Source organism: Pteropus medius, unplaced genomic scaffold (assembly GCF_902729225.1).
Source record: "Pteropus medius unplaced genomic scaffold, Ma_sr-lr_union100, whole genome shotgun sequence".
NCBI classification, from domain to species: domain Eukaryota; kingdom Metazoa; phylum Chordata; class Mammalia; order Chiroptera; family Pteropodidae; genus Pteropus; species Pteropus medius.
The window spans coordinates 1406663-1424102 of record NW_024356333.1 but is presented as its reverse complement, the minus strand read 5'-3'; the positions used below and the strand labels follow the sequence as shown (position 1 = coordinate 1424102).

The following is a 17440-nucleotide window of genomic DNA, read 5'->3' as shown; positions in this document are numbered from 1 at the left end:
GGGACGCTCACGGCGGCCAGGCTGGGCCAGCGGAGTCCTGAGGCCGCCGCAGGGGGAGCGCTCGCTAGGGCGGTCCTCCGCTCGGGACTCACGCCTGGGCTCTGCTCTCGAGGGACGTGGAGGAGGTCGGTCACTGATGGCAGGAGAGTCACCGCGACGCCCATCAGCTTGCCAAGCTGTGGCAGAACCCAGCACCCCCGCTTTTCCCTCTGTCGCTCACTTATTCTAGAAAGAAGACCCAGGGGACACCACCTGTTCTTAAAGGACAAGACCTTGCTGAGTTAGGGTCCCTAACTTCACCCACTCATGCTGGTCCTTAATTTGCTCATAGGATTCCAACCCAAAGCCTCACGTTCCTATCTCTGTGGCTCCCCCCACAGTACATACCCTTCCAGAACCATCAAGGATTCTTTCCTGCCTCATCCACCTTGCAGTGGGCTTCTCAACCAATCTCGCTCTATAACAGAAGAGGATTTGGTAGCCGAGCTTTGTAAATGCTGTGATGGGAAGAAAGAGACCATAATTAATGCCACGAGAGACAGAACTGGACGTGGGTCATCCACCGCAGGCCCTCGTGTCCGGGGGACCAGAAAGTGGCAGAGATGGACTAAGCTACTGTGTCCCCTACCTAGAGAAATGCGGTCCCAGGGGTCGAGGGGGAGCCCCCGGCCTGCCCGAGTCACTAATGGGACTGATAAGCTCTGCCTAGTTAGGTAGTTGGGCAGACACCATCTAGACAAGGCCAAGGACTTTGTTTCCCCTCACGATACAAAAGGGAGTGACCCTCTGTCCTGAAGCCTGTGACTCTCCCAGAGGACGCTGGCCCGTTCAGTGGGTAAGGAAGCGCGGTGACAGGGTCATGTCTGGAGGTGCACGGGCCGGTCCCCAGGGAGGAGGAGGACAGACGTGCAGGTAGTTTACACGAGAAAGGATGGTGTGCGTGGACGTTTCTAAGGAGGCTAGTGACAGTTCCATTTCTTTGCATGTCCTTGTCCTATAGACGGGCAAGATGATACCCAATCTGGGGCAGTAAAATGGAACCAAACTGGCTGAGGATCGAGGAAATGGCCTTCCCACGCCCCCGTCAGGGTGCAGACAGACAGACAGAGGCAGACAGATCCGTATGTACAAACTTTACACAAAATAAATAAGGAGCTGTGATCAGCTTGGCTGGGCCTCGCCCAGGATTCCTCCCACTCGTAAGGAGTGAGTCCAGGAACCCGTCAGGCCCTAGGCGGTCCAGAACCCACCCTCCCCGGGAGTCCACCTCAGGCCCAGCAGCCCCGGGGCACGGACAACCCACGTCCCCTTCGCCTCGGGGCCAAGCGCCCGCACCCCAGGGCAGGATCACAGTGGTTGCCCCTCTGGTCCACGGAACCCGAGCCCCATCTCGGCAGGCTCAGGAGCGGATGCTTTGTCTCCCCGAGTCCTCGGGAGCCCTTCAGGGCCGGGCCCCCTGTTCCATTTGCTGGTGCTGGCTCCGAACAGCAAACCTGTTGACGTGCACAGGTATGGGCACGACAATCTTGGGGTTCCTTACGGGCTCTCCCGATCGGCTGCTCACGTTGCCAGCTTTGATGCGCTTCCACTTGGCCCTTCGATTCTGAAACCAGATCTTGACCTGCACCTCGCTGAGCTTGAGGGCGTGAGCGATCTGCGAGCGCTCTGTCAAGCTCAGGTATTTCTTGCAGTGAAACTCCTTCTCCAATTCCAGAAGCTGCTCACTGGTAAACGCTGTGCGGCGCCGTCTGCTTTTGCCCCCAGGAGCTGTGACTCCCGCTGCCAGCGGGGCCGCCTCCTCAGCTCCAGTCCCCAGGCTTCCCTTTAGCTTCGGTTTGGGTCCCAGGAGAACCCCCGGGCCCCCTCCGGAACTGTCCAGGAAACCATCGTCCTCGCTGTCACCGCCCGAGCCCTCCTCCTCCTGTTCGCTGCCCGCAGGGTCTCTCGCGGCTGCCTCCAGCTTCTCCTCATCTGAGCTGTACACCTTCCCCTCTGTGGGCAGCGAAGACAGACCGACAGGGACGGAGAAGCAGGGAAAGGCAGACGGGTTGGAGGAGGCGCATGGAACCATGGCCGGAGGATGGCAGGAAGAAGTACGCACGTGGAGGGGGTGAGGGGGGACGGGAGCGGGGACAGGGATGGCACATCCAGGTGAGGGGTGGGGAAGGGGTTCAGGGAAGACAAAGAAATAGGAAGAAAGGTATTAACCAGCACAGATTTCACTATGGCAAAGTGAGGCAGGCAGTAAGCGTCTATCAAAGGAAGACAGGTCCCAGAACTGTGTCCCCTCAACGCGGCCACCACCCTCACCTCACTCTGCCTACCCACAACCTTCCCAGCTTTCTCCAAGCCCAGGCCACACGGCCTCAGGTCCCAGAACGAAGCGGCGTGGGACCTGGCTTAGGACCCTTTCGGTTTCTGCAGGCAGGAGCGAGCAACGTAGGAGCATCTACTTCTGCGGGACAGAGGGAGACGGAGGGAGATGTCGGCCTTTGTCATTTCCCTGGGGACCCTCCTCCAGCCCGGTGGGAAGAGCTGGGTGTTGGCCTCTCGCGTCTCCCTCCTCCTCTCTTCCTTAGATTCAGAATCTTAGAATCTCACTTCCAGATGGAAACTTTAGGGTCATCCGAGTCCCCATCCTCACCCGAACCCCCAAAATCCGGCCCAAGAAACGTTATCCAAGGACCCGAGAGTCAGGAGGTTTCCTGACTGCACCCCCTTCCCAACTCTCCTTAAGCAGCACAGCCAGCCACGTGCCGCCTCATCAGCGGCCAGACTTTGCCCCCACTTCCAAAGCCCCACGAAGCCCTGTCGCGCCTTCTCGTTGAAAATGACGCCACCGCTTTCCCACCTTGCCTCTCCGAGTCAAGGCTGCTGAGCAGCACGAACAGCTGCTTTCCGCTCAAGTTCAGAATCTTGAGGAACATGGAGGGAATATGAGAAATAGAAATGCCGCAAGGGAAAATATAGATGGAAAGAAAGAAAATTTGACTCATTTAGTAGGGTACTGATTATTTGTAATCACAGCCATATAAATATTCTAACCCATACGTAATTCTAAAGTTTAATTCGACCGTTGGTTTTGTTCTTATCCGCTGATGTATTTGCCTGGACTGCAAATTACGCATTACAAATGTTTTCAGTGTTTGAGTTTTACAAAATCCCTTATTTTCTGCCCAAAGGACCAACTAGCAGCGAAACAACAAAAAGTCAAAAGAAAACCAACCAACCGGGAAAGAGAAGATGGATAATCCGCGCCCTGAATGGCCAGCTCCTTACCGAGGGAGCCCACTGTGAAAGCGGGTAGGACTTCACAGATGTGGGAGCGCACCTCTGCCCACCCGGTGTCCCACGCCCGGAGGCTCAGACTACACCCAAGTACGATACCTCGATAACTCTGGGACGCTGACACACTCTACGAGAAAAGGCGCCACGTCCGTGCGCCTAGAACGCCTCTCCGCACCCGGAGCTGGGCTGCCATTCTTCACGAAGCCCTCCGCATCTGCATTCCTGCCAGCAAGAACTTCTCAGGGCCTCCAGGACCAGCCCGCTAACCGTCAACGCCGTTCCCCACTCCAGAGTTGTCCCCTTCCCCTCACCGATGCCATCTACACCTTCTCCTCCAGAGGCCGGGATTCTCGGCCCACATCCAGATGGCCCGCCTCGGCCAGCTTCTCCACACCTCGAAGGCGCTTCTGCCCCCGCTTCATTCTTTATCCGGCCTTCTCGAAAGCCGCGGTCCGGGCTCCTCCGGCCTCTGACGCTGCCCTGGCTCCCTGCTTTTCGCGGGCAAGGAGCCGGCACGCTCTCCTTACAGACCGCCCCAGCTTCGGGTGCTGTGTTTGGTGACGTGCTCCTCACGGTCCCCACCTCGTCACCCCACGCTTTCTCCCCTCCCCCCCCCAGCCAGATCCATCTTCTTTCCTGCAAGATTCACATCCTCGGTTTCCTCCGTTTCGTGAAGGGCTCGTCCCCACACTATTTTCCGCGACATGTCCCCAGCTCAGCGCGTGACCTTTTCCCCAAGCCAGCCCTTCCCACCTGTACTCACGTCCAAGGTAATTCCGTCCCGCCTGTCGTTTAAACCAAACCTTCGCTCTCCTGACCCCCGCCCCGTCCACCAGCAAGTCCCGGCAGTGCCGCTGCCTTTAAAAGGTACCCAGACTCTGACCTCTCCCCACTACTCCCTCTGCATCGGACTAGTCCGGGTCACCGGCGTCTCTCCCCTGGCTCGTCGACATTCTCCAAGCTGCTTTCCCTGCTTCTCGCTCCCGCCTCCTCCCGGGCCCCTCTCTCTGGAATACTCCATGCTCTTCACCTAGAGAATTGCACTGGCTCACGCCCTGTGTCCTTAGGTCTTTCCCTTATCACTCTTTTAAAATTAAAACTCCCAATAGTCCTGCCTCTGCTTTATTTGTTCCTGTAGTATGTGTCACCAACTTCAGTCATTTATTTTATTGGCTTTCTCTATTAGAATATAAACTCCACAAAGGTAGGGATTTTTAATATACTTTTGCTTTTTTTTTTTACTGCTGTATCTTCGGCATCTAAAAAATTACCTGCACAGAAAAAGCGCTCAGTAAACATTTGCTGACTAAATGAAAGAAACTATTCCCGAGCTTGCTCTCTCTCTCCATCTCTGTCCTTCCTTTTCTAAGCCTCTCCTCAGATATCCCCCCAGACCCCCACCCCATCCCAGCTCCAGTGCCCGTGAGACATTCTCTCCATGAACATCATCCAACCCACTTTCCAGTCTGCCTTCTGATCCCACGGTAGCTGGAGAGGAGCTCATTAGTGGAAATCTATAGGACTTTCTACTAAAAGAAATGGACACTCTCCAATATTGCTAAATCTTCTCACTTTTAATTTTTAAAACATGGTTTGTGATAAATAATAACAGTAAAAACAACAAAATCTTGTAAAAACCCAGCCCAATATTATAGTATTTTAAACACCTGCTAAAAAGGCAGAAGCTAGATTTTAGGACTTGAAGGATGAAATCATTTAGCACAGCTCCGAGGACCCAAGAGGTGTCCAATAAATCTAAACTGATGATGACTGAAATGAGGTTCCCAGGTCCCTTGATCTGGCAGGGCTCTCCCGAGAGCACCTCATCCATCCTCTGTCTTCAGACAGATTCCATAAAATCACGCTCGCTTAGGCCGGCCGCCCTCGGCGCTGCTTTTGAAGCCAAACAAACAGTTCTAACCCTGGTAACAATCTGGAGTGGGATCTCTTTCAAACTAACAGAAACACAGAGTTTCTCTGAAACACTATGTCGTGTTATCAAGGAGACTCAATAACAATAGAATAAAATTAGAAGCATAACTCTAAGGAAAATCGAGACAATGAAAGTGAACAAAGCTCTAAGGCTCATCATGTGACTCCCATCGCAAAGATGAATAATGAAGTCTAGAAAAACTTTCAAAAACTAAAAGATTAAAGAAAGAACAAAATCGGGGGAAAAAGACCAGAAAGTTTTTTTTTTTTTTAAATGTCCCCACCCTACTTTTAAACCCAAACAGTGATGCGCTTGGAGTAAAATAAAACATTTTGGCCCTGCCATTTACTCCCTGCTCCACCCAAAGCGACGGGAGCGGAGTCAGGATCAGACGAGCGATACAGCGGCCCGAACCTTTACAGAGCGGCGATCCTCAAACGACTCTCTCATGAATTAGCTAGAAATATCAACGCAAACTGTTTTCTTTTATCTGATTTATAATGGATATTAATGGTAAATATGATCGAACAAAAATTTTAAATTGCACCTACCTAGAAAAACGTATCATTGACTAAAAATGGACAGAAGCAACCTTTTCGATAAAATTTCTATTTGCAAAATTGGATTTAGAATAATTGGATTTAATAGATATAAAGTCCATAAAAGTAAATTTCTAACGGCAGATGCTCTAAGTGGTTGATATGAACGACAACAACAAAGAAACTTGATCGACAAAACGAGACTTCATTGAAAATTTTACATGGGAAATGATTCTGAAGAGAATCATTTCAGCAAAAGGAAAATTTTAAATTGGAAATTATTTGACCGTGCTAAGCAGGTAAGCCGAATAGAAAGGTTCTGTCCTTTGTGTACGAAAACGTTGTTACCGGAAATAGAAGAGTATATCGAGTTTTCAACTTGTTCCCTATACAGGTAAGTCTAGAGTCTGTGAAAAAGGTTTGGGGTCTGTCCAGTGGGAATACTCGTGGGGCAGGTTGGTCACTAGGGAACATTCGCTGTGAATTCTCCCAGTGGACGCTGTTATCCCGAGAACCAGAAATCACAAAGTCTGAACCACAATTCCTTGCGAAGTCCACGCTGGAGCATCGACCCCCTCCCAGAGCAGTGCTCAGGCCCCGGGGACTCGCCCGCATGGAGCCCTCCGGAGACACAGAGACCCCCATCCTGGTAATGGGCGCTCAGGCTGGAGAAGGAATCGAGGGCCAGAAAAGCCATGGCCGGTAATTGTCCAGTGGAAAGAATCAACGGCACCAGGCTGGAAGGGGGACCCACAGCTATGGGTCACCAGGGACGGTGGGCCTGGGTCATGGCGCAGAAAACCGCCCAAGGAGTGGAGAACCGTTTCGGATGCCAGCCACGGGAGTCACAGAGCCTGTGCTGCTCCTTGTCCCTGCTCTGCTCCAGCTCACATAAAGTCAACAGTCTTTACGACCCACTGCAGACAAGTCCCCCCCCCGCCCCCCATTACACTCAGTTCCGACTTCTCTTCCCTCTGCTTCAGAAACGACGACCCTCACAGTCCCCGGTCACTGTCAGGACCGAATCTCCCCGATCCCCCCGATCAGGGCGACTACTCGGCTTCCTGAATACAGAAGTGGGGGTGGGGAGTGCGTCAAAACGTGGGAAGAAACCCTGGCCGCCCCCCTCATTCCTAACTCCTTACCTCAGCATCATGCCCAGTACGGAATTATTACTGTTCTTTTCAAAGACAGTGCTTTGTCCTATCATTTACAGCAACTGACTCGCTTTCAATTTGTTTTTAACTGATCCTCATTCATTTCATGCCCCCAATTATGCTATTACGCCTTCCTACAATTTTCGATACAATGAGGAAAATACATTTTCTCTCTCTCTCTCCTCTTCTCATGACTTCAGCATTCTCTACTCTGGATCGCCCTGAGACCCTTCTCTACCTCACTGCCACCTTCCTGATGAGTTAGGACAATGTCCCCGCCACTCCGTGCCCGGAGCTCCCCTCCCGGCACACTACATTGCCACTGCCAAGAGCACCCCGGACGACCTGTAGCTTGGCACAACACCCACGTGGAGCAGACCTGTCAGCAGCAGTAATGGGAGGTTGATAACCTTATTCTCAGGTGGAAGCAGGAATCAAGGGCCAGAAAAGCCATGGCCGGTAATTGTCCAGTGGAAAGAATCAACGGCACCAGGCTCCTGCCATCTGGAAGGGGGACCCACAGCTGTGGTCACCAGGGACGGTGGGCCTGGGTCATGGCGCAGAAAACCGCCATGTTTCAGACAGGGTAAATGATTTTCCTAAGTCACACAGCTAGGGACAGAGCCATGTCCAGAACCTCGGGCTCTTAAATCTCCAGTCAACGCTCCTTTACTCTTCTCAATAAAACATCTTCTCTTCCCCTCCCACCGGAAGTACGAGTCCTCTCCCCAGATGCCTCATCGGATAAATAACCTTCCTATGAAATCCAGTTTTAGTTTAGACCTCATCACTTATCACCACAGAGCTCTAGCCTAAGCATCGACATCTTCCCTTAACGTTCTCCGAGATTTTTTAAACGGCCGTAGGAGAGGCCTCGTTTACCAAATTTCACCTTTGTCCTTTAATAGGCTCTTTCTCTCCTTATTTCTCAAAACAAAATCCCCATCAGATCTTTCTTGTACTTTTCTCCCGTCATTATTGGTTCATACGATGTACTTTCACCAGTCAACACTCTTTATTTAGAAATGTGTTTTCACGTTTAAAAAATAATGTTGCCAAACTATGGAAACAGCTTTGTTTCAAAAATCCCGATCTTCTCCAGCTTTGAGTTCGCAACCGTCTCTCTCATCGCCCAGGTACAGCTCTGGCCTGTGCAGGACTCGGCTCCGTGGAGGAACGGCGAACTCCCGCTGCCTCCTTCTCTCCACCTTCCTCCTGGCAGAGCTCCCTGGCCTCCCCCCGGGAGGCTTTCCTCCCTAACACTGAGAGGGAGTGAAAGGCGGGTTCTTTTCATTCTTTCTGGTTGAGTTAGATGCCTATTGGGGGATGGTTTTTGCCTGCCCAGCACCCGTCCCTTTGGGCACTGCTTCTCATCTCTACCCAGTGCAGCGGGCCTGGCGAGCCTGTTTCTCCACCTTCATGACCAGGTAAGCATGGGGCCTGGATCTGACCAACCTTGACATCCTGTCTTTCTTTCAGGGGACCTGACTCAAGCTAGTTAGTCAGCCATCCTAGGATTTCAAACGTGCTAGAACCCACTGGGATCCCCACCTGGGGTTATACAATTTTAGAGCTGCTTATGCTGGTGGCCCCCCGCCTCCTCCAGCCTCTCTTAAGGAGAGAATGAGGAGCCAGGCTGACAGCAAGAAAAAAAGACCTAACAACACCGTTTGCGTTCCTGCACCTCACCGTCGTGTGAATCGACAACTCTCATTTTAGCTTAAAGAAAGAGATGAGCTACGGTCGCTAGCAAGTCACAGAGTTCTGGCTACGTACAGTCTGTAACTGGGAGCGCCAGTGACCGCAGGCCTCCAGGGAAAGTAAGCCTCTCCACCTCGCTCCCACAGCCTCCCGTCCAAAATATTTTTCCCGCGTTGCCTGAAATTATTCATAACGCCACTTAAAATTCCATCGGTTTGAAATTCATTCGGACTTTTAAAAATCTCCTTAACCCATGTGAGTGTGAATTATTTTAACCCAATGGCTTTGCTTTTAACAAATTGAGATCAGTAAGAGGGAGCAGGAATTTTGATGAAGAAGAAAGGAGAGGTATTTTTTTTTAGTGGAGAGAAAGGAAGAACAGGCCCCATGAGGGACACGGCAGAAGGGCTTCGGGCAGCCTTGGGATCGACAGAGGATGCCAAATGGGAGACAGGGTGACTGAACGGAGGGCGAGAGAGCCAGAGACAAAATCTGAAATCTACCCTTATTAGAGTCATACGATGCTCTCTCCTGCCATTCCCCATACGAACAGTTCTCAGAATACAGTGCTATTTCTATTACTCCCAGAAATATCTGTCCTTATCAGTACAGAGAGTGTCACTAATCGCACACAATTCCTAGGGAAGATGTCTTTCCCAACTTAATTCGCAGGAAAGCTCCCCATCCACATGCAGAACAAGGACAATACCGATCACTTCTTGCACACCTGTTATTTTAGGGCGCTGGCCAAATACCTCCTTGTTTAACCCTTGACTCTGTACGTGTCGCTGCCCTTATTCTCCTGGTGAGGAAACCGAGACCGGGAGGTGAGGATTTCTCTGTAGGTCACAAAGGAAAGGGGGCGCCACGATCCGTACCCGAAGCCCGTGCTCGTTCCCCCGTGCTGTGCCCCATCTCTCTGTAAGCACCGAAGGAAGACAGATACTGAATTCTAATGTCACCCTGTCACAAATATCGTATCGGTTGGAGAAATCACACAGAAGGCCAGGAACTGGTTCCATAATGCGACTTCGTTTGCCTCACCCCCTGACAGGCACTGCTTGCTTCTTCCCCAGGTGAAGTCCGCCACAAGTGATCCCCAACCTTTTTGTCCCGGGCAAGATCTACGTCCGCCTTTATCAAGTGTTTGTCATTTAATGAGGGCTGCACGCAGCCATAGCTCAGGTAACAGCCCCCCAATCCCCGATGACAAAGCCTCTTCTATCCTAAAGCCCAGCCCTGATTTCGCCTCAACATGTGCATATCCCAGCCTGCCTCTTCCTCGTCTGCTACCACAACACCTCGGCACTGAAAAGTACAGAATTTGCCCCAATCCCTGTGCTCAGCAAGCCCCTTTTTAAAAAAAGGAACAATTCACTAATAAAGGTACCCTTATAGATAAAAACAGAATTGTCGAGCTGGACGCAACCTTGCGGATCACCTGACTCAAGCCCCTGATTTTCCTGAGGAGGCAGCTGAGACAGAGAGGCGTGGCTCGGCCAAGGCCACTTGGCTGCGGGCTTCTAGCCTCTCTGCATAATGCACAGAACCGCCCGTTCCAGCACAGGGCGCTTCCTACCCTCCCCTCCGCCACCGCCCTCCTACACCTGTCGCTTCTCCTGCCGCTCCCAGGGCAGGGCCGTCCTCTCCATTTCTTCCATTCTGAGAAGGGAGCGAAGACACTGCTTCGTGCCCACCTGCAGGACGGTGCGGGCTCTGCCGACTATGACTTAATTCAACCCGAGCAGGTGGCTCTTCCGTCGCACCAAAGTCCAGCATAGAATTCTTCTCTCTCCCTCCCTCCCTCCCTTTCTCTCAGTTAGCACGTCGGGACTGCTTGCGCATTACTCGAAGCTGATGACTCCCTTCCAGCGTGACCACATTCCCACTGAGACAGCCCAGCCTCTCCATCACAGCCAGGCCTCTCCATCCAGGCCTCTTTCGTCCCCACCCCGACCGCTGCAGGTGGCACCACCAGCTTCACGGAGCTCTCTGCCCTTTCCAAGGGTTCCCATCCAGGCTTCCTTCTCCCCGACCCCAACAGGGGGCACCTCCCCATTCCCGCTGGACCAGCGGTCCCCAACCTCTTCGGCACCAGGGACTGGCTGGCTTGCTCCGCCGCCTCCTGCTGTGCGGCCCGGTTCCTGACGGGCCAAGGACCGGTACCGGTCCACGGCCCGGGGGTTGGGACCCCTGCTCTCGATAACCGCGCTCTCCCCAAACTCTCCTTCTTATCATCCCTACTCCAGCGTCTCCCTTTTGGTACATCTACTGCATTCCTATTTCTTAATTCCCAGTCAGTTTCACCGCAAAGATGCCCCCTTCCCCAGCGCTTCTAAGGCAAAGCTCTTGCCTGTCGCTTCCCACTGTAACTTCACTCTCGGGGCAAAGTGCTGCTCATATTGTGTTCTTCCTTCTTTCCAATTAAACATTTCCCCCCACTATTCCAGTGTCTGCCTCTCTCCCATTATTCCCGGTGTAGACCGTTCACACCCACGATTCTAGCACAATCCTAATCATTTAGAATACATATCTGCACATTTACACATGCCACCGCAGAGACTCTCTTCCATCCCTCCCCCAGTGTTACCTGCACGACGGTAAAAGGCATCTCAGAATTCCAGTCCAATCCTCCTAATACAATTTTCCTCTCGTCATTTCTGAGATCTCTCTCTCTCTCTCTCTCTCTCTCAACCACGGGTCTTTAACCTTTTTGGTGCCATGAACTCCTTGGCAATCTGAAAAGCCTATAAACCCCTTCTCAGAATAATGCTCTTAGGTGTTTAACTTAAAACACATAGGATTACATTTGAAGCCAATTGTATAAAAATATAGGTATCACATATTAAAAATGAATTTGTGATATAATTATGTTTCTTCCTTAATTCATTAAACAAAAAGATGCTTTATGCCTCTAGAGACTGGAAATTTATACGGAAATATCTGTGATTTCTAGTGACAAAAATCTCAGGTAATCAGGAACCACGGCAGTTTCGGCGCCTACATTTATAATTATAGGAAGTGGCAAATTTTAGTAAGTAGTTAATAAAGATGTAGTTTCCCTCCACCCAAAATTAACAGACCCCCTCGCAAGAGGTGTGTGGAGTCCGTATCAAAAACCCTACTTTGATCACAGAGGCTATAAAAATAAGCTTTTATTCAACGGAATTGAAAAGAACGTTAAAAATCATCTGAACGGAAACTTTTATGTTGCCAATGAGGAAACTGAAGCCTAGAGAAGTGACAAGACTTTGAATCTCCCGTAGTGTTTTGAACATACTAAGCCCATGAGAGACACACAGTAAAAGTTCCCTGAACTGAAATAAGTGACTTGCCACAGTTGCACAGCTAATGAGTGACTTGAACCCTAAAGTTGAGACCCGAACCCAGGTATCGTGACTCCTAAATAAATGCTGCTTCACTCACATTAAGTTAATGCAATATTTATCTTTCATAAAAGTCAGTGGCGCGATCGCTGTCACTGTATGCTCTCCCTCAAAATTTTTAGAAAAATAAACTCTGGATCTCCATCACTTCCCAGAAAAATCTCCTGTTTCCGACAACAGAAACCTCTGATTCCACATCACATAATCATTTCCTGTTTTTCTCTCGTAAGTAAATATATGTGACAGTCTTGATAGATACCTATTCGGAAATTCACCGACGGTCATCTAAAATGGTCTCTAGCTACAACCTGACGCTTAGCTTTTAGCAATCAGTACGCAAATACGCTCCTAGGACGTTGCCCTGGTCCTCTGGCATGATTTTCATGATCATCGCCCCTCTCTGTTCCGAAATTGGCAAATCTTCTTCCGGTTTTTAAAATGATGTTCACTACGTCGCCTTCTCTCCGGTCCGTCCCATCGCATTCTCTTCTTTGTACCGTCTCAACTACAAACGCTTTCATTTCTGCACCATTCTCACCTGGCATTGTCTTCCATACCAACCCTTCACTACATTTTTATCACTCAGCAACTACATACGGAGCTGTCTATCATCCCTCGCTTCTTAAACATTTGCTTTCAGGCGACCAACCCTTTCCTCCCTGAATGAGTCACTGCTCAAGACACCTCCCCATTCAAAATTTTCTCCTGCATTTCTCCAGACAGACAGCGCTTTTCATCATTCCCCAGCACACAGCACCCTCTTCTCCCTCCGTCTGTGTGATGTGTATTTGCACCACATCTTCGAGTGAGCTTCGATCGCTCTCAGAGCTCACGCACACCTTCACACACGCGATCGTCTCTGCACATCCCACCCGAGGCAGAATTCTCTTTTTCCCTGACATTCAGAGCTCACTGCTCTCCTCTCTCCATTATTCCTAACACTGAGGATTTCACTGTCCACCCGATTCAAAGCTCCCTTCCCCAGCACTTTCGCATGACTCTGTTCTTACAACCCTCAAGATCCGTCATGTTGCACGTGGTCACCGCTGGCCACATTAGGCTGCTGAACACCTCGAAGATGGCTAGTCTGAACCGAGTGGTGCCGGAGGTGTAAAATGCACACCGAATTTCAAAGCCTTGGTATGACAAGAGGATATGAAACATTTCATGAAACATTTTTATATCGATTACTGCTGAAAGGATATTTTGGACATGTCGGGTTAAAGAAAATATTTAATTTCACCTGTTTCTTTTTACTTTTCAATGTGGCTATTAAAAAATTTTAATTACATAAATGGCTTGCTGGACAGCACTACTCTGGACTCTTCTGTTGGTTCATACTTTTAAATCTTCTCTAATTCAAAATTCTTTTATCGCTCCTGCTGAGATACCTTCCCCAATTATACTTACTGCCCCTCCACTCCAAATCTGGAATGATTCTCAATCTCCCACTCTCGATACCTTCTCTACCCCGTTATTTCTGTACATAGTAGTTCTTTGTGCCTACTCACACAGCTTCTAGCCCTGCAATCGAATCATAATAAAGTTCTGTTTCCTTCTTCATCAGTTCTAGTAGGGTGGCATCTGTCTTAACTTTTTAAAAAATAGTCCTTATAATTCCCAAGAAAAAGAACTTCACTCATCATTCTCCAAATTGGCCTGTCTTCACTATAATTTCATTTAAAGGGGCTAGTAGCTGTAAGACACTAAGCAAGTGTAAACAATCTCAGACTGATGTCACCCATTCATACTAGGACAGCAGTGGCTCCTGTCATTTTAAAGATAGCATGCTTTCTTCTAACGCCGAGGTTTCGATCCCATTATCTGAGCAAAGACCTCTCTGATTTCACACCAAATATTCTAATACGATTTTCAAAATGGAGTATTCATTTTCCCACCATTTTCAGCATAGGCCACGAGCCATCGCTCTCCAAACTGATCTTATGCCCAACATTTTGGGCATTTCCATTTCTTTTAACTACTTTTGGGGCGGGCGGAAATCAGGCCTGGGAAGGTGGACGTGAATGGCATGGTGAGGAACAGTTGGGAGAGTTTGTATCGAGAGCGATAAGGAGCAGTCGCAGATAAGATCTCCCATTCCTTATTCCCTTGGAATGTTTCTTCTGAAATCTCTCTTTACTGGTCTGCACCAGAAGCCCCACTATAAACTCTTGATGTGCACCCTTCCCCAGTACGAATGATTACCTTCACTCCGGCACCTCTCAAAGTTCTTCCTCTGTAAGGTCTCCTTCCCATCATTCTTAGCAAAGAAATTCCTTGTCTTTACTCCAAGTATTTTTTTTTCTTTTGCTTCCAAGAATTTCCTCAGATGACCTTTCCTTCATCATGCTACATATATAAATTCCCATCACTCCCAGTACTGAAAAACCTTTTAAAAAATCACTCCTGGTGTTGAAACTTTTCCATTCCCTACTAGTATATTTATTTAGCTCCCTCCCAGCCCTCTCAAGACGGAACTCCACACACACGCACACGCACACACACACACACACACACACGTCTGATCCAGAGATACTGTTCCCTTTTCATTTCGCTTAGGCTAAAAATCCCTGGTACGTATCTCTTCCAATAGACAGCTCTCTCCTTTCTCAGTCTCTCTCTGGATGATCTGGGTGCACAGCTCATTTGTTGATCTTTTCCTTTATTTTTCTTTCTTCAGTATTTCTCTCCTGTTCTTTTCCTCTGCTTATTCCTTTCTCTCTCAGTGTCTGGTTTTACAGCCAATATTCTATCTGCTTCAGAAAAGAGCCCCCATTTTACAAATGGGTTAAAATGCGAACAGGGGGAACCCGAAGGAACAGGACGAGGTGCTCGTTTTTCCGTGGTTTGGGCATATTCCCCCGTCAGTTCCCCTCCGCTGGGGTATCTTCCTCTGTCCTCCCACTCAGCTCACCTCTTCCTCAGGTGAGCCTGGTTCTTGCAGCCCCTATGACCGCCGAAGCCATCCCTCTGATGGCCTAGTTTATGCCCTTTTCTGCCTTAGGACTATCCTATTCCAAAAATCCTTCTGATCCTTTCTTCTTCCAATCATCCTGCCAGCTGCTCACCCCTCCCCTCCCCTCCCCGGGCCCTTTCATCTTGTGGATACTTCCTCCCACCTTCCAGTTGCTGCCCTATCATTTCCTTTTGATCCTCTGAGGAGATGCTGCTCAGACTTCGGTCGCTGGATCTTCCTGGTCTAACCAGGTACAAAAACCAGGTTTTTGGTATATATATATATATATATATATATATATATATATATATACCAAAAAACACAAAAAATAAACCAATAGCTGAATACCCAAAGCCAAAATGCATGAAACTAAAGAGGAATAGGAGAGGAAGACAGGCTCTGTGAGAGTCCTTGGGGTCTGGAAGAGTGATTAGCCCTGTGGTCAATTTCAAGGAAAGGCCCAGAAACCTATCGTCAGGAATTGCCTTCTCCTGGCAAAGGACAAAAAGACTATTGACTCTCCTGCTTGTTTCCACTAGAGTCAGCCCCCAGGTCTCTCGGGGTCGCTTCCACCTGCTAAGCTGGATGCAACGAACAATTAAGCAGAAAAAGATCCATCCCAATGCTAAGAAAGTTTCAGCTTTAGGGATCCTACGCTTGCACGCGGGCCCTCTTTTTCTTAAATAAGGCCCACTAAATTGTATAAGCTTCGGATGTCAGCACACCTGGATCTGCCCCTGGATAGGGAAAAGCTTTTCTGGCTTCCAGGAGTTAAGGACCAGTAAAAAAGGAAGCCGGGAGGGCTCTGAGTAGATTGCTTCTAAGCAGGGTTCAGTTTAATGTACCCTGCCTCTACCCAGAGGGCACCCTCCCATGGAGGATCCGGGGGTCCCGCCTTAGCTCTCAGCTGAATCTCACTGGTTCCAGAATCTTAGCTGAATTCTTGACTGCAGGCCTTTGGGCCACACCCAAACCAGCCCAGGCTTGAGCCCCTCTCTTGGCCTCCCAGTCAGCCGGCGACCAGCAAGTCATAGGGCCCCTGACAGCTAAGGTTTCCTTAGGCCGCTACTCGCTACTCGGTTCTTTGAGGCTTAGCTCTAAATCTGCCAATTCAGAAGTGACCTCTATTACTAAGACGAAGACAGGCCACCAACACGGTCACTACCGTTTTAAGACCCTCCCTTCGCCCCCTGCCTTAACAGGGCCCATTTGGGGTCAGGACAACCTTCTCAGAAGCCAGAAGGTGCCCTCACTTACTGAACTGACAGTCGCCCCAATGTACCCTCACCCTGAGGTCCCGCTGCTGTCCCCAGGAATCTCACACTTGCAGCTTCTCTATTCCCGGAAGATGAGAAAAATGAAGGGGTTCTGGAAAGAGTCGGGGGAGGGCCGGGCCTTGAGGGCTGGCCTGCTGGGAGGGGAGGCACTAATTTGGAAGGGAGTGCGAGGAAGTCTTCGTGAGGCTTGGAGAGCTCTGCAGACGGAGCAGGGCGCGGTTCTGGGAGCTCGAGGCGCCGTGTTTGGAACGGAATCGGAGGTGGTTCCGCAGAACCTGCCCTCCGGGGGTCTGGGATTCCGGGACTCTGGGCAGGTGCCGAGGTTCTGAGCCCGAAGGCTGCTGTCTGGGACTTCCAGGGACCGAGCCTCCCGCCCGGCGCCCGGGTCGGCCCCAGCACTTACCCGGCAGACTTGGGAAAGTCTCTGAGAAGTGCGCAGGCGGCGGCGGTGGGGGCTCCGCCACTTTCTCCCGGGCGGGCAGCAGCTCGTCGGCTTCCAGCCCGCCCTCCGGGCGTCGGCCGCCCGGCTCCGGGTTGTTTCGGGCGGCAGTGGCGGCGGCGGAAGCAGCAAGCTCCGGGGGCCCGTAGAAGGCGTCGGGAGGCTCCGCGAAGCTGGGCAGTGCGGTGGTCAGCGCCACCATCGAGGGCACGGCCTGGCCCAGCCCCGCGCAGAAGGTGTTGGTAAGGCGGCCGGCAAAGGAGGCCAGCGGGGCGAGGGGTGGGAGGCCCGCGGGCAGCGGCGCAGGGGCCAGCGCCTGCGGCAGCACGAGCGGCCGGTAGGGCATGAACATCGGGTAGCCGGTGTAGAGCAAGTGGCCGGAGCGCGGCGGCGGCGGCCCGATCAGAGAGTCGATGGAGAAGGCAGTGCCCGGGCCCCCGCCCCCGCCCCCGCCGCTGCCCCCGGGGGCGCCCCCGCCTCCGGCTCTCTGCATCGTGCCCAGAGCTGCGGCCGCCCCGGGACACTGCCCTCCGGGCGCCGCCGTGGGCCCCGCGGCTCGGGCGCCCCGCGCGGACACGCAGGGCTCGCTCCCTGGCTCGCGGGCCGAGGTGGCGCGGGGCGCGGGCTCGGCGCAGTGTGGCTCTGGCGCCGCGCTCCGTCTCTCTCATAAGGAGGGAGGGGGCGGGCGGGCGGGCTGGGGGTGTCGCCCTCCGGACTCATCCATCTTCCTCAAATTACGCTTCACTTCCTCCCTCCTCCCGCCA

The 17440-nt window shown here is 51.3% G+C and overlaps 1 protein-coding gene and 1 long non-coding RNA gene across 2 annotated transcripts; one reads left to right on the top strand and one right to left on the bottom strand.

Moving 5' to 3' along the window:
• Positions 1–1118: 1118 nt before the first annotated feature.
• Positions 1119–17197, bottom strand: GBX1 (gastrulation brain homeobox 1). The gene is made up of 2 exons (XM_039861270.1): positions 16641–17197; positions 1119–1992 (listed from the first exon to the last, which is right to left on the bottom strand). The coding sequence occupies exons 1-2, from the start codon at positions 17167–17169 to the stop codon at positions 1442–1444; spliced, it is 1080 nt and encodes a 359-aa protein (XP_039717204.1). The 5' UTR covers positions 17170–17197; the 3' UTR covers positions 1119–1441.
• Positions 1954–4401, top strand: LOC120601506 (uncharacterized). The gene is made up of 2 exons (XR_005652454.1): positions 1954–2093; positions 3183–4401. It is a non-coding gene; the product is annotated as an uncharacterized LOC120601506 (long non-coding RNA).
• Positions 17198–17440: the final 243 nt, after the last annotated feature.